Source organism: Spermophilus citellus (assembly GCF_964194105.1).
Source record: "Spermophilus citellus genome assembly, chromosome: 18".
Taxonomy (NCBI): Eukaryota; Metazoa; Chordata; class Mammalia; order Rodentia; family Sciuridae; genus Spermophilus; species Spermophilus citellus.
The window spans coordinates 876,929-901,226 of NC_138200.1; the positions used below are offsets into that span (position 1 = coordinate 876,929).

General features: G+C 41.9%; 1 protein-coding gene across 1 annotated transcript in view; it reads left to right on the forward strand.

Moving 5' to 3' along the window:
- The window catches only part of ZNF772 (zinc finger protein 772), a 59,490-nt gene extending 36,804 nt beyond the window's left edge, over window positions 1-22,686 (forward strand). The window contains exon 4 of the mRNA XM_081274743.1: window positions 22,540-22,686. Coding sequence (XP_081130869.1) covers window positions 22,540-22,661 — 122 coding nt within the window. The 3' untranslated portion in view covers window positions 22,662-22,686. The remainder of the gene's footprint in view (window positions 1-22,539) is intronic.
- The last annotated feature ends 1,612 nt before the right edge of the window (window positions 22,687-24,298 follow it).

The following is a 24,298-nucleotide window of genomic DNA, read 5'->3' on the forward strand; positions in this document are numbered from 1 at the left end:
ACTCAGACAGAATGCCTCCTGGTTCCCGAATCTCACAGTTCTGTGAAGACATGGGGAGGTACAGCAAAGTGCTCCTGCTCCCAAGTACACGGAAGAGGAAATGCCTGCCAAAGGGCATCTGCTCAGAATCATTTCCTCTGAAGAATGACTATCCCAAAAACTGGGGTTTGCGTTGGAGTGAAGCAACACTAAAGTTGAAATAGTTGCTAAGATACAGGGACAGATGAGATGGGCAGATAATCTCATAATCTGACTACAAGCCTATTTATATCAGGGCTGGTCCAGAGGGCAGCCTGGCCTTGCAAAGGAGAGTGTCGACTGAGGGTGAGAATAGCACTACACAGGCGCCTACATGATTTGGTTAGAGTTTAGAAGAATATTTGCCTGTTGTGAGTACTAAGAGCCTGATTAGTCCATATTTCACAATGTGTGTGCTAACTTCAGCTGTGCCCTTTCTGAAAGGGAGAGACTGAGGTGCCTGTCATTGGACTGATAGACATGATTAAGAACCTTCCACTGATAACAGAAATTCAGGGACCTATTGTTATGGACTGTGTTTCATGCTGCCTTCCCTGTCCCAAAACAAAAGAGCAAGAGGCACATACACAGGCCTAAGACCTGCACACAGATATCAAGTCTGTCCTGGTGGTTATCTGTTACCTTACGACCTCCCACCGCCTCAGTACTGAACCTTTTGGAACAAGTGCTTCAAGGGAACCCTGTTTAGTCCCCGGCATGGAGATGTTCGAGAGAGCAGGTAATTGGGATGCGGGAGGGGAAGCAGGCACCAGGCAGCACTCTACCACGCGGCCTGCGCAGTGGTTTCATTAATGAGGTTCTAGGCATAAAGTTAGTTAGAAGAGATCGAAATAAAACACACAAACCAGTTACCTTATTTATATTGCTAGGTCCGAGATGGCTCACCTCTCTGGTTCCCACCTCTAGCCGCCCAGCAGGGCAGCGAGGATTACTCAGGGCTAGCAGGAGAGAGAGAGTGAACACGCCGGGGAGTAGCCTTTTATTGGGGAACAAGAGATTCAGGGGAGAATTACATCCAATGAAGGTTGAGGGGGGGCTGCACTCCAAGGTCAGGGTCAGTGATTGGGTCCCCGGGGTCAGTGGTCAGGCACACCCCCACACAGATGGGCTCTCTCATCAGGAAAGGGTCGGGAAAGCTTCGACAGAGCCAAAGCGCCTCAGGCCCTTAACGGGAGTCACCCAATCACGCGTCAGAATGGCTTCCCACAGTCCACATCCCAAATGTCATACAATGGATCAGTCTATGTTGAAGCTCTCCACAGAACTCAAGACATATCCAGCTATCCACTCATCACTCCTCTCTGGGATTCTCTAAAACATCTGAGACACAACCAAAGCCTGATTCCTAGTATTCTCGCTGAAGAACACTTGTACCACTCACTGGCTTTCCCATTTCAGTTGATAACAATTTCACTCTTCCAGGACACTTCCATGACTCATCAGCCTGTCATGCTCCCCATTTCAAAATCTGGTCAGCCCTATTATAAAAATAAATCCAGAAGCCAAAAATGTCTTCCATCACTCCAGTCTGGCATAACCAGTAAGATCCGGACAATATAAGTGGTATCCTTAACGGTCTCTTTTTGTTCCTCTCCCTGACTGCATTCTGTACTATGCAACCAAGGGAAGCATTCCAAAAATTCCATGGTTGCCACCATTCTCAAGACAGTTACCCAACTTCACAGGACACCACTGCAGGCCTAACTCTGAACCCCTTGCCTTCTGTCCCCATCTACAAGTCCTAGAACACTCCAATCTCAGTCTTATCTCCAAGCATTTGTACCTGCTGATCTCTGCACCTAAAATAAACTTTCATACCTCACTCCAATGATTGCCCCAAATGGAAGCCTTTCCATGTAACTTCTAACCTTGCCGTAGAAACCTAGGCTTAAGGTTTCTCTACCAGCCCCAGACACCAGGGGTAAGAAGAGTGACAAAAGAGTTTGAAGACATTGTCACTCACCAGTGCAGGGTTCATACACGCCTCTGCCGCAAGAAGAACCTGTGGGGAGAGCAAGGCCATGTCACTGTAGTTCACAGCAGGGCAGAGATAATAAAGGAGATAGCATAACATTTAACATTCTGGGTGAAAACAAATGCTGAAGGGGAAGATAAGGTACACCCAAGGGGAGAAGGAGTCAGGAATTCCTGCACGTGTCATGTGGGTATCTTGAGGAAAGGCTTTGGGAGTGGCAAAAACACGTTCAAGGTCCTCCTCCTGGGGTTGTGTTTGAGAAACACCACAACACCAGTGTGGCTGGAGCCCAGTAAGCCAAAAGAGCAAGGGAGGCTGCTGGAGGAGAAGCAGTGGCACATATTATTACTCAACCCGATTCAGTGGTTTTAGGCCTACATATATCAAAATTAAGTACTTAAATGTCCAAGTCTATTTCTGACACCTGCATCGTATTCCATCTCTTCCTGTGTCAATAATATATTCTCCTCTTCCTTTAGCTCATAGTTAATAGTCAGTATTTCTAGCTAGACAGTTATGTGACTTGGTGTACTTCCATTTTATACTTACTTTGGTTTTATCATATATTATTTTATATAAAAATTATAACAATTAATGAAAATTCCTCTTTACCTAGTTCACAGACCAAATCACAAATCTGGCTAACTAAATTCTGATAAATTTAAACTAGTATACCACTAAATGAGAGAATTCAAAAATATTTTTAATATCAATTCATACACACACACACACACACACACACACACACACACACACTGAGGATCTAATCTCAGAGCACTTTACCACTGAGGTACATTCCCCAGCCCTTTTTACTTTTTATTTTGAGAAAGAGTCTAAGTTGGTATTGACCTTGAGATCCTCCTGTCTCAGCCTTCTGATTCACTGAGATTACAGGCATGCACCACTGTGCCGGGCTTCTATTCATATTTTTGACAGTCAGATTTTTCCAAATATATATGGACAGATTATTTAAAATGCATCCACTTTGTTTTTGTGAATGATACTTTATACCTTTAATTCTGTAGATGTTTTTCCCTGCTGTGGTAGTTCCAAACCATTTACTGACTGCATTCAAACTAATATTCTTCCCATATTTTTTTTAATTTTTTAATATTTATTTTTTTTAAATTTTCGGCGGACACAACATCTTTGTTTGTATGTGGTGCTAAGTATCGAACCCGGGCCGCACGCATGCCAGGCGAGCACGCTACCGCTTGAGCCACATCCCCAGCCCCCCATATTTTTTATTGGTATATTATAATTATACATAATGGTGGGACTTACTATTACACGTTCATATGTACACACAATTTAACAATGTGATTTGGTCAATGTCATGGTTTGAATATGAGGTGTCATCCAAAAACTATTAATGTAGGAGGTTGAAATGATTAGATTATGAGAACTGGAACCTAATCAGTCCATTCTGGTTTAAGTGGATTAACTGGGTGATAACTCTAGGCAGGTGGGGTATGGCTGGAAGGGCAGGTCAATGGGTGCATGCTCTGGAAGTGTCCATCTTCTGTGAATCCCCTTCCACTCTCTGTTTCCTGGCTACCATGAGCAGCTCCCCTCTGCCATTCTATTCCACCATGGTATTTTGCCTCATCTTGGCCCAGAGCAACGGTGCCAGTCCACCATGGACTAAACCTCTGAAACTGTGAGCCAAAATAAACTTCCTTCTCTAAGTTGTCCTTTTCATGTATTTCAGCAGCAACAACAACAATGACAACAACAAAAAGCTAACCTAGTCAAAGCTGCCAATATTTCCTTCCTCCCCTACACTCTCCCCACCGGTCCCTTTCCTCTCCTCTACTGTTTTCCCTTTGATTACCATAAGACAGTGCCATCCACCTTTCTTTTCATTTGCCCTCTCCAGCTTTCACATAAGAGAGAAAATCTACAACTCTCAACTTCCTGAGTTAGGTTAGCTTCACTTAACATAATGCTCTCAAGTTCCATTTATTTACCTGCAAATGACATTAATTTCATTCTTCTTTATGGCTGGATAAAACTCCATTGTATGTATGAATGTGCATATATATGTGTGTGTGTGTGTGTGTCTGTATATTTTCTTTATCCATCCAATGATGAACATCTGATCTTCCATAACTTGACTATTGTGAATTGTGTTGCTACACACATGGTATGCATGTATCACTATAGCATGATGACTTTTAATTCTTTAGGATAAATGCCAAGGATTTATATAGCTAGGTTATAAAGTGGTTCGATTCCTTGACTTTTCAGGAAAATCCACAAGGATTTCTGTAATGGTTGTACTAACTTAAAATCCCACCAAAAGTATAAAAATATTTCCCCCCTTATCTTCTCAAATATTTATTACTGTCAAACCTAAATTTTATTAAAGGAGTTGTGGTCAGAGCCAAAGGAAATATACTTAGCCTCCAACAGTTTAAGGTTTAAACTTAAAAGAAAGGAAGCTAGGACCTCATCTTAGTTTGATCCTTGCTATACAAAAAGATAAAAAATAAAAAACATAATCCTGCTATGAGAACAAAATATCTTCTCAATTCTAAGCATTCTATTGGTGTTTGAAACTTTATTACTTTTTGTCCTTACAATGATTAATTTCTGCACTTTAAAAACAAGTATTTTAGCAAAATATCTTGATTTGTCATGGCATCAGAGATGATTTAAGAACGTTAGAAGAGTACACTTAAAAAATGAAAACTCTGTTGAATGTGCATACACTGTAAATTTATATAATATATAAGTGTGTTGAAAATGAACCCCCCAAAATAATAGTTCTATTCAAAAGCTAAAAATATAAAATTAGTAACATAGTACAAATAAGAACAAAAAAGTGGAAATGTTAAACTATAATAATTTCTATAAAAAACACACATTAAATTGTATGAGAAAAATATAAAGGATCTACGTCTATCTCCATAACACCCATGCAATAAACACACCTCAATGTGGGACACAGCTCAGTGCTAGAGTGCTTACGTAGCATGTGCAAGGGTCTGTGTTTGATCCCCAGCACTTCCCCCTCAAAAACCAAACAGAGCTAATATATATAATATAAACAGAGATTAAATAAATAAACCTGAACAACATATATCTAATAATAAGAAGAAAGACCACAACAGCATCTTTAAACATGGAAAAAAGGCAAAACTAAGTAATTTACTAAAGAAAAATAACACGAAGGGAAAAAAGCATGTCAAAATGGAGGCTGCAAAACTATTGTCTGTAATGTCTTGGAGGACATATTCAAAGAAAGAGGGCTGGGTATACCTCAGTTGGTAGAGTGCTTACCCTGCATGTACAAGGCCCGGGGTTCAATCCCCAGCACCACCAAAAACAAAATAACAACAAAAAAAGAGTTATCAAGTCAATAAGGTGTGGAATAAGTATGGCAAGTAGGAGCAAAAAACATGGTTTATTATCATGTAAAAAACAAAATATTGGGCTGGGGATGTGGCTCAAGCGGTAGTGCGCTCGCCTGGCATGTGTGCGGCCCGGGTTCGATCCTCAGCACCACATACAAACAAAGATGTTGTGCCTGCCGAAAACTAAAAAAAAATAAAGATTAAAAAAAATATTGACATACTGACAGTGTTAGATTTTAGTCTGGTATGCTTAGTAATGCTGCAATAAAAATTATGAACTATTGCTAAACAGTTCTCGAGAGCAGCTAGTAAAAGTAGAAAATCCCAAGTGCTTTAGAATTCAAGAAACCATTTCTAAAAAGGCACTATGTAACAGAGAACAGACAAAGTCATTTTGACAAGCAAGGTTAGAGTGATTTCTGTAAAGAGACAATAATACTACAAAGCTACTAAGAAAAAAAAGTGTGATGTTGACACTGTGACATAAAAAGTAGGTTGAACAATGAATGGGACAGAATACAGAGCTCACAAAGAAGCACATGGTTGATCTTGATTTTTGACCATAGTGTTGGTAAAGAGCATTAAAAGGTAGCTTTTAAGTAAATTGTTCTATGGCAACGGACTACCCAAAATATAAACTTACCACATGTTCTACAGAATATGCAAAAAGTCATTTTGTCCAGATAAAACTTAACTGGGAAGATAAAAATTATACCACTTAAAAGTTAATAGAAGAGAATACATTTGTAACATGTGTAGAGCAGATTTCTTAGACCAAAGATACAAGGTACTTGTATTATATAAAGACATATATAATAAATCTGACTAAAGTTCAGGGTTGTTTCTATCATACTAAACCATAACAATTGAAATAGGAAGTTACACAGTTTGAAACTATAAATGTCCATGTACAAGTAAATGCTTGAACTTAGTAAATAATCCCACAAATTAGTGAGAGAAAAATCTGAACTCCAAAAAAGTGCAAAGCTTGTCTGCACGAACTATAATCACAGAATGCCAACCGTACTCTTCTTTTAAAATGTAGATTTTAACTTAACGGTAATCAGCAAAATGTGAATTTTTTAAAAATCTCATCGGATTGGAAAAATCTGCTGAGGGTTTACATCGCCCAAGATTTCTAAAGCTGTAGAATTAAGCAAAAAAGTCACAAACTACTAGTGGGCGTCTTCATTTGTGAAATTTTGGGAAAATTTGGGGGGGGAGGGAACCTGGCTTAAGTTAAACCTTTGACCACCTGTGGGAAAGGAGTTCCTACCTTCGACACCGCCCACGGAGTCAGCTTCGCAGCTGGCCACCGCTGCCGGAGGCGAGGGACAGTGGTGACACCGCGCGTGGCCCACGGAGGGACAACACCCAAAGGCCTTCGGGGACACGCAACGACATTTTATTCATCCAAGGAAAAAAATGACAACGAGCAACACGTACAGACGGGCCCCCGGGACGCGGGTGCAGACGGACAGAGCAGAAAGTCCAAGGGGACACCGTAAATATTGAGTTTATTTGCGTAAAGAAGGATTTATGAATTGGACGTGCTGCCCGGGACCTGCATGGGCAGCTGGATTTAAGGTCACGCCTGTGAAGGACGCCAGGTAAGACACAGACACGATTTACCCCTGCACCAGCTTCAGGACAGGTTCCCTGCTCTCGCCTCAGGCTCCCCAAGAGGGAGAGCAAGAGGAAGGAGACAAAGGGGGGGGGGGGAGAAACACGTTGGGAAATGAGCTTTTACTGGGGGGGACTCTTATTCTTAGAAAGGTCTATTCAGAAAAGGGAAGAAGGGGCAGGGTTACAAGGGACAGGTGAGTGTGACTCAACCCTGGGGGCACATCCCACAAAGAAGACCCTGGTACTACCCAAGCTAGACCCCGCCCAAACCAGAGCAAATGCAGTGGTTGGTCAGAATCTGAGGCATCAGGATTGGAAGAGTGTGGGCATTCTTTGTGGCTCCCCACAGGGCAACACTCAAAGTTGAGAAAGATCCAGTGAGCACTACCCACTTTCCACATGAGTGGAAAGTTTTATACCCAAGAAGAGCAAAGACCTCATTAGAATTGCTATAGCTAGGTATTGCCTTACTTGGGTATGTTAAGATGAGGCATTTGCTTTATTTGAATGTAGTTTGAAGGAGGTCCTTAGTTGTATAACCAGTAACTGATTGACTATTGTGACAGCCTGATGCTCGTTTTAGTTTGTTTCTTTTAAGTTAGTTACAAGAAACATTTTCATGTTAAATTCAGGCTTGCTTATGTAACAGCAAAGACAATCTCATTAAAAAGATCCTCCAATTAACAGCCTCTTTAATTATTTAGTGAGATATTACTTGTTGGAGATGCATTACCATTTCATATCTCAGTCTCTATCCCTTACCATCCAGGTCTCCTTTTGTAGACAGAGCGCAAAATCCCTCCTATATTAGGTCTCCTCCTTTCTAGAGGGAGGGATCATTAGAGATACTGACCTCCCTGGCTCTGCTTTTCAGTCTCAGCTCTCCCTTTTTTCACCACAGGGCGTATCTGAAATAACAATTTTTGAATCCTTCCTAAATCTGATATCTATGGCATGCCCTGGTGTGTTTCCTATTCTCCACACTTTCAAAGCTCCAACTCAGTCCACTTTAACTCCAAACCTTAATGACCACTGGTCAATGAAGTAACATCTATGACTTGAAATGTCAGAGAATCGCCATGCTCCAAACTCAGTTCTCCAAAACCTGCTCCATTTTCTCAGATGTTAAGGCAAAAAATATGGGCTGGGCCTTCACTCCCCACTTTCTCAGTTACATCTGATGTTTCAGGAAATCTGTAGGCTCTAGTTTTCCAAGATCTCTATCTGAGATCTTATGACGTATCTCCTGTCTTTCCACTCCACCAGTTCTACCTCAACCAATATTCCCCTGGAGGTTTTGCAGTGGCCTCAAAGGTCCCTCTGCCTATCTTCTGACCACAAGGACCAGATCTGCATAGAACTTAGCAGGCACCCCTCCACCCAGGTTTTAGCATTGTGTGGGGGGTTCAAGAGTGCCTGAGGAAGCACTGCCTCCCTCGTACCACCTCACGAGGTGGACCTCCATCAGCTGAGCCAGGGAAGAGCCAGAAGATGGGGCAAGTGATCAAGACAGGGACAAGGACATTGGAGTCCCCAGCCTGGCTCAACTGAACCTCACACTCATCTCAGGGCAGGGGGACAACAGCCTTTTCTTCCACTTTCTTGCTTCATCACCTCAGTCTAAGCCAAAGTCCCTGAACAGGTTTAAGGCAAGAGAAAAGCCTAAGACTGCTGCCAAGTGCAGTAAGTCCTGCATTCACTGATTCACATGCTCAGCAGCACTCCCTCCTGTTTTCAGCCACAGTCTTCTGGATAAGTTTCCAGCCTCTGCCTCAAGCTTCTGAGACTTATTGGGTAGTTATCTGGTGATTATAGGTCCAATGCCCAGGAAAGGGCTCCAAGAAATGAAATTCTGGGAATCCAAACAGGGGGCAGGACTCCACTTCCTCATAACCCATTAAGCCCCAAATATTCAATTCTGTAAATATTTCAAATAAATCAGTAGGGGTACATTTTTACTGATTTTCCTGATAAAAACCTTTTCGTAGTTCAACTAGCATTTTCTTCATAATTACATGGGTAGTTCATTGACTATCCAGTGCGATGGTTATGTGTCCCCTAAAGTTCCATGTGTTATGTGCTTGGTTACCAATTTGTGGCCCCTACTAGAGGATGACTAATCTCTAAAAAGCAAGAGCTAGTGTGAGGAAGTTATATTATGTGGGTGTTCCCTTGAAGGGGTTATTGGAACCCCAACCTGTCCCCTTCTTGCTTCTTGGCTCCCATGAAGTGGCTTCCTGTGCCACACTCCCCTCATGATATACTTGTCACAAGCCCAAAAGCAATGGCCAAGTGAATGTGGACTGAAACCTCCAAAATTCTTTTTTTTTTAAATTGGGGATTGAACCCAGGAGTGCTTCACCACTGAGCCACATCCCCAGCCCTTTTTTATTTAGAGACAGGGCCTCACTAAGTTGTTGAGGCTGGCTTTGAACTTGTAATCCTCTCGCTTCAGCCTCCCGAGTTGCTGGGATTGCAGACATGCACCACCGTGCCTGGCAAACTTCCTAAACTGATTTTACTGTTATTTATTACAGTAATGAGAAGCTGACACAGCAACGAAATGAAAAGCACAGGAATAAACCTTCATGTTTATGCAGATATGTGATGAAAGTGCAGAAAGGACTAATTTGGGAAAGGAGTCTTTTGAAGAAAGTGTTCAAAAGCTAGATACTCACATGCAAAAGAATGAACAACAAGGAGCTGGGAATGTGGCTCTGTGGTAAAGTGCTTGTCTGGCATGTGTGAGACTCTGGATTTCATCCCCAACATTGAGAAAGTGAGAGGGAAGAGAAAAGAGCATTAAAAGAATTGAAAATACATTTCTCTAAAGAACATTGAGCAAGAGGTAGATAAAAAAAATGTTCATCAGTAATCATTAGAGAAATGCAAATAAAGTGACAATGAAATACCTCACATCCATTTAAATAACTATTTAAAAAGAGAAAGAATTGTGGTGTGAAAAATTAGAACACTTGTACTATTTATGAGACTCCAAAATGGTACACCTGCTATGAAAACCGTGTCTCATATCCTATGAAACAGCAATTCCACTGCTGCCTATACACCAGAAAAAGAATTTAAAGCAGAGGCATAGGAATGTGGCTCAGTGGTAGAATGTCTGACTGGCACATGTGAGGCCCTAGGTTTGATTCCCAGCAGCACCCTCAAATATATATGTAAATTTTAAAAAAGCAAAACCTCAAATCTTTATCTATATACTCATGGGAGTCATTATCCTCCATAGCAAATACATGAAATGAATGCAAAGCAATTCTCATTATGTATAGATAAAGTGTTATATATGGGATTTTATTCAGCTTTAAAAAGGAAATTCTAATCCTTTTGAAGACGGGTAAAATGAGGCACAAAATAATAAGATTCAAAACAATTTTCCTTAGAGAGAGTACTAATGAAGTTCAGAGTGCTGACTATCAGGGGCTGGGTGTAATGGAAAATAAGTTGTTAATAAAGGACATAGAGTTTTCATCTTGTAAGATGAAAAGACTTCTGAACATTCATTGCACAATGTGGACAATTACTGAACTGTACACTTTAACATTGTAATGATGATAAATTTTGTTGTCAGCATTTTAGAATTTTTAAAAAACTAGTTCCCAATTATAAATCAGAGCATATTTCTGTCTGAAGTTTTTCTACATTCACTTGTAAGTTCTTTATCTGATGTGAATGTTTTAGAGCTGAATGAGGTGGGAGTTTTGGTTAAACACTTTCCCCCATTCATGGCACTCATAAGGCCTTTCTCCGATGTGAATTCTCATATGTTTAATGAGGCTTGAGTTATATCTAAAGACTTTCCCACATTCATTGCACTCAGAAGTATTTTCTCCAGCGTGAACTCTCTGATGACTAACGACTGTGGAATTGTTCATAAAGAATTTCTCACATTTGCTGCACTCATAATTTCTTTCTCTAATGTGAACATTTTGGTGCCGAATGAGGTGGGAATTTTGGCTAAAATCTTTCCCATATTTGTTGCACTCATAAGGCTTTTCTCTAATGTGGTTTCTCCAGTGTCTAATTTGATTTGAGTTGTGGCTAAAGAATTTCCCACATTCACTACACTCATAAAACCTTTCCCCACTACGAACTCTCTGATGTGTATCAAGTGTGGAGTGATATCTAAAATATTTTCCACACTTGCTACATTCATAAGGTCTTTCTCCAGTGTGAACTCTCTGATGACTATTCGATGTGGAGTGTCCATAGAAATCTTCCCACATTCACTGCATTCATAAGGCCTTTCGCCAGAATGAAGCCTCCAATGTCTACTCAGTGTGAAGCAATATCTAAAGAACTTCCCACATTCACTGCATTTGTAAGGTTTTTCACCAGTGTGAACTCTCTGATGAATAATAAGTGTGGAGCTGTCCATAAAGAATTTCCACATTTGTTGCATTCATAAGGCCCTTCTCCAGTATGAACTTTCTGATGTCTAATGAGGATGGAGTAGTATCTAAACAGTTTTCCACATTCACTGCACTCAAAAGGCCTCTCTCCAGTGTGTATTCTCTGATGAATAGTAAGTGTGGAGCTGTACATAAAGAATTTCTCACATGCACTACAACAATAAGGCTTTTCTCCAGTGTGAACTTTCTGATGTCTAATAAGTGTGGAATGTAACATAAAGACATTCCCACATTGACTGCACTCATAAGGCCTTTCTCCAGTATGGATCTTCTGGTCACCAATAAGGTAGGACTGTGTGATAAAAGCCTTCCCACTTTGAATGCATTCAAAAGGCCTTGGCCTGGAAATTCTCTAGTGCTCCATGAGGTCAGATCTTTTTATAAAGAAATTTCTGGTGCTAAATAAGGTGGGACTTTCTAATGAAGGATTTCCCACATTCAGTGCATTCACAAGGCCTTTCTCCAATGTGAATTTTCTGGTGCTCAACAATATTATATTTGAGACTGAAGGATTTCCCATATTCACTACACTTGTAAGGCTTTTCTCTAGTATGATTTTGCCAATGCTTAATAAGGTGGGAGTTGTACCTAAAAAATTTTCCGTATTCACTGCATTCATAAGGCCTCTCCCCAGTGTGGATTTTTTGGTGCTCAAAAAACATAAGTTGGTGGCAAAAGTCTTTCCAACATAATCTTCAGCCATAATAATTTTGTCCATTTTGAAAGGCCTCCTTGTCCTGGGTGTCCCGAGGTGGCTAACTGTTGAGAACCACAGCGGAAGGGGCCCCAGCAAACTTCCAGCTGATTGGCTCACAGCAGCCCCAGCAAGCTTCCAGCTGATTGGCTCACCGTGGCCCCAGCAAACTTCCAGCTGCCAGCTGATTGGCTCCTTTGTGGTGATGCTCATTGGGCTGTTTCCCCACCCTTTCAGACCATGGAGCTGCTCATTGGGGGACTCTTTTGACTCTGCCCACACGACCCAGCCAATCGGCCTCAGGAGCAGGAGGAGTGGGGGGTTGAGAGGCTTGTGGGAAGCAGGTGGTGGCAGTTGGGCTCTGAGGGAATTCCTGAAGAGCTCCTGTGGTGTGGTGTGTGTGTTCTAAAAATAAAGTTCCTTTCTGCTTGAGAAGTGGCTCCTGAATTGTGCCCAGCCAGACTGCGGCAGCTAACCACTGTGAAGAGCTTTTTTCTGAAAAAGATCTAAATTGGCAGTAAAGTCTTTTCCATCCTCCCTGCTTGTGAAGGTCCTCTCGGCTATGTGAACTCCATGGTTTTTCCACAGTGATTTGATCTAAGCAGCTGCTGTTGGTGCTGGTAAAGCTCTGCCAAATGCTTAACAACTTATGTTCAGGATGTGTTCCACTGTGCACAGTCAGATGCAAATTGTCTTCCAAAAGAGAGCTGCATGTCTCACAGGGCTTCTGAATGGATGTTCCTACAGATACACCTTGCTCAGAAGGAATCTCCTTATCTACAGCTCCATGCCAACAACCTGTAAGAATAGATATACGATCACTTTAGTTGAAACAGGCAGAACCATAGTAAATTTCGGATACACACACAAATTGGTCCACTAAAGTCAATGAGTGAAAGACCTGCTGGGCAGAGTTGGGCCTAGCACATTCCCACCACCAGAGAACCCTACAATAGGTAAAAATACAAGGAGGGATAAAGAGTAGGGAGGAGGGTCAGCCCTCAACTGACTACTCTTCAAATGGCCTTAAATGAGGCTATGAATACCAATAACTGGTGAGCAGTATATAGAAAGTTGTGTCCAGACCCAGGGATATAGCTGACTTATGTAAGAGTGGCTGGTGTACAAGAGCTCAAAACACCTTGAGTCAAATGCTAAAAGAACCAGAAAGAGTTAAAAACAGAGATTTGGCAAGAGGTGAAGGCCAGAGATGTGAAGAACTAGGGGCCATAAGTAAGAGGGGGAAATGAAATTGGGAGGAAAATGTAGAAACAAATATGTCAGGGGCTGGGAATGTGGCTCAAGCGGTAGTGCGCTCGCCTGGCATGCGTGCGGCCCGGATTCGATCCTCAGCACCACATACAAACAAAGATGTTGTGTCCGCCGAAAACTAAAAAATAAATGAATAAATATTTTTTAAAAAAACAACAAATATGTCACAGGCAAGGGCATAAAACTGAAGTGGCCTACAAGTATGATCTGCATTCAGTTCTCATCAATCTTCTTCCCAGCTCCTACCCACCAGAGCTATGATGTTTGAACTTCTCTTGTCATTGTGTAGTAACTCCTGGCATTCCACCCTGACAGGACCCAGGCACTGTCCCATGCTTAAGGTGAGCAACTACCTAAGCCTGGCCTTGGCCAGTTCTAGATGAAAGAGGAAAAGGGAAAAGCCAGCATATACTTAGAGCATACAACCCAGAATATTCTCCATCTAAAATTATAAGAATTTCCATTGGAGAGTCCTGCAGAAATGACTCTCCAATCCTCACATGTAGTGACCAGGTAAATGCCCAAAATTCCTGGCATTGGCAGGCCCTAGGCATGCCAGCAACATAAAAGGAGGGAAGGCACAATTTTCATACACCTGGAGAGTGACCTGACCAGGAACAGGCAAGGTTGCTGGGTTCTCTTAAACATTTCTGACTTCTGAGCATTAAAAGCTAGAGTAGGGGCTGGGGATGTGGCTCAAGCAGTAGCACGCTTGCCTAGCGTGCGTGCGGCCGGGGTTCAATCCTCAGCACCACATACCAACAAAGATGTTGTGTCCACTGAGAACTAAGAAAAAATAAATAAATATTAAAATTCTCTCTCTCTCTCTGTCCCCCTCTCTAAAAAAAAAAAAAAAAAAAAAAAAAGCTAGAGTAGCAGGGGAGACTATTTGGGCAGAAGTGGATACAGTGCACAGAACCAACCTCTGGCTCCCACAATATTCTGGTAGGAAACCAAGGAAGGAGATAGCACCCATGGCCTGGTGTGGCAAAGACAGAACTTAAGATCAGCTCTGTCTGGTGGCGGGCGAGCGCCCACCTTAGGCACTGGCTGAGGGACTTACCTGGTGAGGACAAATGTGCAAAGTTCTCCAGCATCACATCATGGTACAGGTGCCTCTGAGCCTCACTAAGGAGTTCCCACTCCTCCTGGGAGAAATATATGGTCACATCCTCAGAGACCACATGGACCTGCCAAAATTATGCCATCAATTATGAGCAGCTTCCTGTTCTGTGTTTTCAAATTTGTATATATTTGTTCTGCATCTATTAATTGTAGGGCCAAATGGCCAAATTTGTTTCCAGTTCCACTGGGATCCAGTCCATATTTTGAACCACTTCCTTACTTGGCTCCCACATCAATATTTCCCTACACTAAATCAACCTGATGCCTGGAACCATATAACCAGGGATAGTCCCTATGCCCCAAAGCTTGCCAGACTAGTCAAATTAGACAATCATAAAACCGTTTCACCCTGCCCTGCCTTGCCTTTCCTGCCAAGACCCTCATGGAGCTTCTCATGCACCCTTCCTCTCAACCCTGCATCTGCCTATAGACCACATCTACTGCTTCCCTTCTGGCCTTTGTTGCATGGCACATCCTTAGCACTGGGGAATATAAGAAATAAATTTCCTTTCAATATCATTAGCTATCATTCAAATTCACAAAATTAAAATTTTATGGGTGCAAACAATGATGCATTTCCTCTCCAGGATCTTCTGGCTTCCCCCTTTCCAACCCACATATCCATTCCCTACTAAGCCTCTAGCCCACCCCACTGAGGAAGAAGTAATAGGTCCTGGTGGTCCTGGGGCCTGCTTTTTCCTCATTTCCACTGATTAGGACAAAGAGGTGTGAAAGAGGGAAGAAAAGCTTCATCACAGCCTGCTAAGTGGGGCCCTAACCCTCCTATATCAGCCAGTCTCCTTGGGATGCTCCATTCTTATCTTCCAGAGAATCAAATTTAGGCTCATTTCTCTCCCTTAAGGGCCTGGAGGGCCATCCATTCACAATCCTGACTGCACATCACTCCGGATGGCACCTCCTTCACATCTCCAGTTCCTCCACCCATTCCATCCACTCTTTCAGTCTGCACCACAGGCATTTATATGTGACCTCCCAACACCGAACTCTGTACATGGAATCAAGGAGGCACATGACAGATGCAACAAAAGTCCTAGCTGCACATGTAATGACCAAAATGTCAAGCTTCCCTAGTGCTTGGAGCAGCCCTAACCCCTGCTCTAAAGTCTCCAATTTTGCCCTGATTCTTGCTTTAAGTTCAATTACCAAACCTACATGAGAACTTCACAGTTTTCCCTCATCTCCACTGAATACCAGATCTGAGATGTCCTCTGACTTACACTGCACATGCTGTCCCATTAACAGTATGACCTTCTGTAGGAAGCCATTCTCGCACGTGATTGGGCACCTCCCTGATTGAGTGTGAGGCGCTCTGGCTAAACTGTGTCGGAACTAATCCCCACCCTCTCCAGGTTCCAGAGCTCATCTGTGTCGGGGTGTGACTGACCATTGACTCTGAGACCAATCACTGACCCTGACCTTGGAATGCTGTCCCCTGCGACTTTCATCGGATGGAATTTTCCCCTGAATTTCTTGCTCCCCAATAAAAGGCCACTTCCTGGCATGCTCTCTCTCTCTCTCCTGCTAGTCCTGAGTAAGCCTCGCTGCCCCACCGGGTGGCTCGAGGCAGGAGCCAGAGGGGAGAGCCATCTCAGACCTGGTCAAAGAAAAAGGTAAATTGAGTTTTGTGTGTTTATTTTGATCTCACTAGTTAACTTCTATGCTTCGAACCTCTAGTATGAAGCCAGCATGCTGGTCATGCGGTGGAATTGGCACCCACGAGGGAGCATTTTAGTTTAACTAGATTGAGTGGGAGCGTGCTATAAAGATAAAGGAATTGGTGACAATTTTGGGTCACAAAAATACCTGGAGGTACTGAAGGGATGAGACGTTAAATTAATTAAAATGGGAAATTCAACTTTACTGATAAGGACATGTATTTGACTATTCTAGAAACTATAATTAATCAGAAAGGAAAACAGATAAAAAAGACTCAGTTATTACAATTCTTAAGGGTTGTAGGTGAATTTTGCCTTTGGTTTTGTGACCAAGATTCACCAAATTTACATACTTGGGAAAAATTAGGGAGAAAATTACAAAAAAAATTGCCTTTCTAATGAATTACCTGGAGGCATTCAGAATATTTAAAAACTTGAACGGCTTTAGAAATTTGCCTTTTTGACTACTTGGATCAGAACTTGTGGCCCCCTGAAGATCTATTGAAAGACATTCAGAGAGCTATTAAGTCTATTCAAATGGAAAATCTGCCTGAGGCTAAGTTAATTTCTTTTCCCTTGAGCCATTTAAAAATGAAAGCTCTCGGGGGCTATACCAAAAGTTAGGAATGTGACTTTGAGCTTGCAGGAACAAGATCAGGAAATCCCGGAGGAAGATTGTAGAAGTCAGGGTCATAGAGAGGAAACATCCGCAGTCATAGAGAGTCCTCTGGAAGAGATAGACAATCCTCCCAGAGAGGAAAATCCAGAAGTAATTCTTACAGAGGCACAAAGCCTTCTCCACCACATGGCTTAGAAGCCCAATTTCAAAATGGCTATGGCGGAGATTCTTCCCATGAGTCGCAGTCTGAGGAAGAGGAATCAGACATTGAAATTCAGGACTTACAGAGAAATTTTAACAGACTGTGTTTAACACCGCCTGCCCAGGCTATTAGAATTCAGCCATTATCTGCTAAAAGGACAAAATTACCAGGTACTCTGAATTAACAATGACTTTTCTTACCCCGTTCCAGCAAGGTATTAAGAAAGTGCAGGAGGCGGGAGAGGACATTAGCGGTTTTCAACTTTTCCCAGTTTTTGAGCAGTTTAATGACCAGGACCAAAGGGTTTGAGTTCATGCTATAATTTCATTTAAGACTATTAAGGAATTGAAGACTGCTTGTGAGAATTATGGCCCAAATTCACCTTTTGTACAAAATTTGATTGATACCATATCCTCACAACCACTTCCACCAAGTGATTGGGTTTCATTAGCCAGATCTTGTTTGAGTGGCGGAGACTTTTTGCTTTGGCGGTCTTATTGGGCTGATTTTTGTACTGAGCAAGCAGAAAAGAATAGAAGACAAAATTTGCAGACCCCAGTAGAAATGTTTTTAGGAACAGGTGAATTTGCTGGTTTGGAAAGACAGTTAAATTATGAATTTTCAGTGTTATGATCAGATAACTGACTGTGCTAAACGTGCCTGGAAACAAATAGTTTCCAAGGACTAGTCCAATTTAGTTGTTACCAGAGTCAAGCAAGGTGCCAGTAAGCCTTATTCTGATTTTGTAGCACGTTTATACCAGACAGCAAATTGGTCTATTGGAGACTCAGGAGCTTGTGTGTTTATTGTTAAGCAATTGGCATTTGAAAATGCGAATAAATATTGTCAGAATGTTCTCAGACCCCATCAGAAAAAAGGAGCAGTTTCTGAGTTTATCCGCTTGTGTTCTGAGATTGATTCCACCCATTTGCAGATAGTAACGCTAGCCACAGCCCTAAAGCAAACCTTACAACCACAGGAATTGGTACGAAAACCCCGTGGGAGATGTTATCTCTGTGGCAGAGACGGCCATTTTGCGCAAGAATGTCACACTCGTAATTTTAAGTTCAAGGCTCCATCTACTGTTGATAATAGATATTCCAGGACTCAACCCCATGTGGGGGATCAAGATGGTGCGGATCAGCCCACCTTCTCACCGTCATTTCGTCCTAGCGGGAGAACAAAAAACTTCCGGTCAGCCCCTCCCCCCCCCTGAGAATGAGGAAGTAGATGATGGTCGCACAAATTGACGTAATCGCGCCAACCATGGGGGCTGCCATTTTCATTTTACCAGAGCAGAACAGACAGTTTCCATACAAAAATCATTTGGGAGATATTAATTGGCTGAGGCCATCCTTAAAACTAACTACTTCTGAGTAAAGTCCTTTATTTCAGATATTACAAGGAAATCCTTCTCCAATCTCTCCACGTCAGCTGACCGTAGAGGCTACAGCAGCTTTAAAAAGGGTTGAATATGCAATTAAAAATGCACAACTTACTAGAGTTGATCCTAAGGAAATAGTGTATTAATATCTCCAACTGAGCATACCCTAACAGGAGCCACATGGCAAAGATTAGGAGTTACTGAGTGGATTGATTTAGCCCACTCCCCTCAAAAAATATTGATTCCTTTTCATGACTGTATTGCTCAATTAGTCATTAAAGGTAGAACAAGGATTTTACAATTAATTGGATCTGAGCCTGATACCATAATTATTCCATTTTCTGTTCAACAGAATAATTGGCTTTTTCAAACTTCTAGCTTATGGCAGATAGCTTTTGTTGATTTTCCTGGCCAGATAGATAGATATTCATTACCCTCATGATAAAATTATTCAATTTGCATCATTAACATCACTTATTTTTCCAAAGATTGTGCGTGCCCACCCTATAGATGAAGCTTTATCAGTGTTCACTGATGGTTCAAGCTCAGGTAAAGCAGGTTTTTATAGTCGTGTTCACACAGAGGTAATACAAACTTCATATACTTCTGCCCAAAGAGCAGAGCTTCAAGCTCTGATTTGTGCCTTAAATTACTTTGCAAATGAACCTATTAATATTTATTCTGACAGCTTATATGCAGTTGGAGTTACCAAAAATATTGAAACTTCAGTTATTGTGTATACTTCATCACAAGAGTTATTTGAATTATTCATAATTTACAGAAGGCAGTTCTAATGAGAAAATACCCATGTTTCATAGGACACATACGGGCTCACACTAATCTTCCACAACCTTTAGTTTCAGGTAATGACAAGATTGATAAATTAGTAGCTATTTGTCAACAGATGTCTTCATATGATTGTGCACAAGCTTCCCATTCCTTGCATCATCAAAATGCTTCTAGCTTACGTAAAAAAATTTAATATTACCAGAGAACAAGCTCGTCAAATTGTATGTCAATGCCCTAAGTGTGTTATTCACACTCCATCTCCACCATCGGGGTAAATCCCCATGGGTTAAAACCAAATCAAATATGGCAAATAGATGTAACTCACATTCCTCAATTTGGTAAGCAATGTTATGTACATGTAATGGTTGATACATATTCCAGATTTATTTTTGCCATAGCATGTACAAAAGAAAATACTCAACATGTAATTTCTCATTGCCTAGCAGCCTTTGCTGTGTTAGGGTTCCCTATACAGATTAAAACAGATAATGCTCCAGCTTACGTAAGCTCTTCTTTTCAACAATTTAGCCAAGAGTTTCAAATTAATCATAAAACAGGAATTCCTTATAAGCCCCAAGGTCAAGCCATTGTGGAACGAGCTCATTTATCTATTAAGCTTCAATTGCAAAAATTAAAGGGGCAGAATAGATTTATGGCTCCCCAAAATAGCCTCGATCATGCCTTGTTCATTATAAATTTTTTAAACTGTGATGTAGAAGGTCACACTGCAGCTGAGAGACAAATGTCTCCCAGAGTAACAGGCCCTTTAGGAAGAGTTTTGTGGAAAGATTTACAGACTGGTCAATGGAAAGGCCCAGACCCAGTGATTATGTGGGGCAGGGGTCATGCTTGTATTTTTCCAGAAGATGCTTTTTGTCCTATCTGGGTGCCTGAATGTGCAATCAGACATGGAAGAGATAGAACCGAGATTCAAGTGACTGAAGATCGACCTGGAGAAGCCCCCATTCAAAAGGAAGAGATATCAAAAAAAGACAAAGAAACACCAGATTGACCCAGCCAAAAAGCTGATTTCATGGGAAGACGTTGTTGAGAGCCACAGCCAAAGGGGCCCCAGCAAACTTCCAGCTGCCAGCAAACTTCCAGCTGCGAGCTGATGATTGGCTCATAGCGGCCCCAGCAACATCTAGCTGATTGGCTCCTCTGTGGTGATGTTCATTGGGCTGTTTTCCTGCCCTTCAGACTGCCAGCTGATGATTGGCTCACAGCAGCCCCAGCAACATCTAGCTGATTGGCTCCTCTGCGGTGATGTTCACTGGGCTGTTTCCCCACCCTTCAGACCGCCAGCTGATGATTGGCTCACAGCGGCCCCAGCAACATCTAGCTGATTGGCTCCTCTGCAGTGATGTTCATTGGGCTGTTTCCCCACCCTTCAGACCGCCAGCTGGTGATTGGCTCACAGCGGCCCCAGCAACATCTAGCTGATTGGCTCCTCCACGGAGCTGCTCATTGGGGAACTTCTTTGGCTCTGCCCACGCGACCCAGCCAATCGGCCTCAAGAGCAGGAGGATTGTGGGAGGTGGAGAGGCTGGTGTGGGGGTGAGAGGCTTGTGGGAAGCCGGTGGTGGCAGTTGGGCTCTGAGGGTTTTTTCATGAGGAGCTGTTTTGTTTGGCATTTGTAGTTCTAAAAATAAAGTTAGTTTCTTTTGACAAGTGGCTCCTGAATTGTGCCCAGCCAGACTGCAGCAAGACGTGAAGAAGCTAACAACACAGGCTTCCTGAATAATTCGACTCCTAGGAAAAAACAGGACCCCAGTCTTGATGGTAGCAACAGTAATTGCCCTGCTGGGCTGTCAGGTAAAAGGGAATCAAGTAGACACTTATTGGACATATTTCCCAGATCCACCCCTGGTACACCCAGCTGTGTGGACTGGAGAATCTATTCCAGTATTTACTAATGACTCATTCATGATGGGAGGATTTACAGATACTCATATTACTCCCAATCATGTAACTATATTTAATTACTCTGGCTACAGTGCCCAATTACCTTTGTGTTGGTCACACGATAAACATGCTGGCTGTCTGAAAATATCATTTGAAGAAAAGACAGCGATTGGTAGACCTAGACTGACAAATAATTCTATTTATGGAGACTTAAAACCTTATACTAGATCAGTAATTAAGATGGGACTTTCCCATAACAAGCCAGTCATTTCTGCAAAACCTCCACCGATACCCCACTGTCCAAATAGTTCTACAATTGAGATTGGCATCTTTCCTAGATGGATGGATTGCGTAAATACTTTACCTGTACAACATAAGGTGTATAAAGATAGTGGGTATATTTTAGACTGGTCTCCAAAAATTGATAAGAGACAATTATGAAAAAATTCTGCTATGACACCTGCAGGATTTGTTAGTAATATTTTGACTTACAGTGAGGGTGGTATTCAAAAAGATGTTTGGCGCTTAATTGCTGCCTCAGAATTCTTACATTTTACAGAGAAGCCTTTACCAAAATTTGTTGGCAAGAACTGTAAAGAGGGATCTTGCTATGGCTTACGGGCCTGTGTCCAATCTCCTTACATTTTAATTATTGGAAATGTAAAAGTTAAATGGATAGATGACAGATATGTTACATATAGCAAATGTAACCTAACCAATTGTATTACTAGGTATAATGGAGGAAAAGGAGTGCTGATACTTCATCAGCCCTCTTTTGTTTTATTGCCTGCTAATATTTCAGAGCCATGGTATGCTGATGCTAGTTTAGAAGTCTTGCAGCAAATTCATGCCCAGCTAGCAAGACCTAAATGTGCTATTGGAATTATAATTGTTGCTGTTTTGGCATTAATTTCTTTTATTACATCCAGTGTTTCTGCCTCTCTGACATTGTCTCAAAATATTCAACATGCAAAATTTCTTAATAATTTAGCTCAAAATACTTCCAAGGCTCTGCATAATCAAGTAAATATTGATGAAAGGATTGAGACTAAGTTAAATGCCTTAGAGGCGACTGTTATAGACATAGGTAATGAACTTTCAGCCTTAAAGTTTAAAGAAAGGCTTAAATGCCACGCAAATTATAAATATGTGTGTGTTACAGCTGCCAAGTACAATGCTTCTCTCTGGGATTGGGAGAAGGTTAAAAACCATTTGTTAGGTATTTGGCAAAATAATAATAATAGCTTGGATCTTTTGGAACTTTATCATCCTATCCAAGACATTCAAAATAATAGAGCTGATTTTTCAGATCCTTCTTCTTTGGCTAACCAAATATTGAAGGAGTTAAATGGATTTAACCCTGGAAATATTCTTAAACACTCGGTCTGGTACATTATTGGATTGTTCTCTTTGCTGTTAATTCTCTTTTGTGTTGTAATTATAGGATGGCAAGTCTTCGGAACAAGAATGCAGAAACTCAAAAGAGTGAACCACTGCCTGATTTTTAAGAAAAAAAGGGGGAATATGTGGGAAGCCATTCTCGCATGTGATTGGGCACCTCCCTGATTGAGTGTGAGGCGTTCTGGCTAAACTGTGTCGGAACTAATCCCCACCCTCTCTAAGTACGAGAGCCCATCCGTGTGGGGGTGTGACTGACCATTGACTCTGAGACCAATCACTGACCCTGACCTTGGAATGCTATCCCCTGCGACCTTCTTCGGATGGAATTTTCCCCTGAATTTCTTGTTCCCCAATAAAAGGCCACTTCCTGGCGTGCTCTCTCTCTCTCTCCTGCTAGTCCTGAGTAAGTCTCGCTGCCCCACCGGGTGGCTCGAGGCAGGAGCCAGAGGGGAGAGCCATCTCAGACCTGGTCAAAGAAAAAGGTAAATTGAGTTTTGTGTGTTTATTTTGATCTCACTAGTTAACTTCTGTGCTATGAGCCTCTAGTATGAAGTCAGTGTGCTGGTCGGCTGGTGGAACCTTCTCTCTCTACCTATCTCTAATCAGAGGTCAGCTGCACTCACCTCCACATTCTCACTCTAGGCCTAGCCATGTTTGTGGCTGATTCCACTTTCCCTCAAAGTGATCTGACGGCCTAAAAGAAACTACCTAGTTTCTGGCATGGGCAGGCCCTAAGAATGCCAGCAACATAAATGGAGGGAAGGCAGTTTTCATTCACCTGAATAGAAACCTGACCAGGAACAGGCAAGTTTCTTGGGTTATCTTAAATAAAATTTCTGACTCCTGAGCGTTAAAAGTTAGAGTGGCAGAGAAGGGGACTATTTAGGGAGGGGTGGGTACAGTACACAGAGCTAGCTATAGTCTGTAGGAAACCATGTGAGTTAAAAGGGCTAAGAGGCAGACCATGGAAAATGGATACTAGTGGTTCTGCCCTGCCTGGAGCAAAGTGACCTAAAGCTAAGCTTAGCACCTTTGTGACTCTGGACAAGGACAGAACCTCCCCTCAGCCTCAGTGATCTTATCTGTAAAATGGGGATAAAAATGGTTTCCACACCATAAGGTTCATGTTGGCATAGTAGAACACGCTGCATTGGCAATTACAGTTTATAGATTAAAAGTCTATGTGTTTTCAGTGCAAAAGAAGTGGAAGAATTTTGAAAATTTGGATATTTCCCCTCCTTTTTAAGATTAAGAAAACATGTAATATATAATACTTTTCTTTTTTTTAAAGAGAGAGAGAGAGAATTTTTATTATTATTATTATTATTATTATTTTTAATTTTCAGCGGACAGAACATTTTGTTTGTATGTGGTGCTGAGGATCGAACCGGGGCCGGACGCATGCCAGGCGAGCGCGCTACCGCTTGAGCCACATCCCCAGCCCTATATAACACTTTTCATTGTAAGCAAATACTTAAAGGTAAATGAACATCCCAACAATTATGAAGTACTTAACTATAACCTGTTGGTTGCATTAACTTCTGACTAGCTATGTAAACACATGTAGGATATTGGTAAATTAGTGTAATAAATATTTTATAAATTCTTAAGTTGTTGGGAGATGCTGAGCAGGCAGCTCAGTGATTGGTCCCTTCACCAACCAACTCTGAAGAATCTTCTGAAGAATGTTTGCTGAGGTCCCGGGACTGGGGTAGATGATCAGAAAGTATGCCCAGGTCTGGCCCAATGTTCTACTATCCCAACTTATATTTCCCTTGTTCACAGAGCAACCTTAGGGGTCT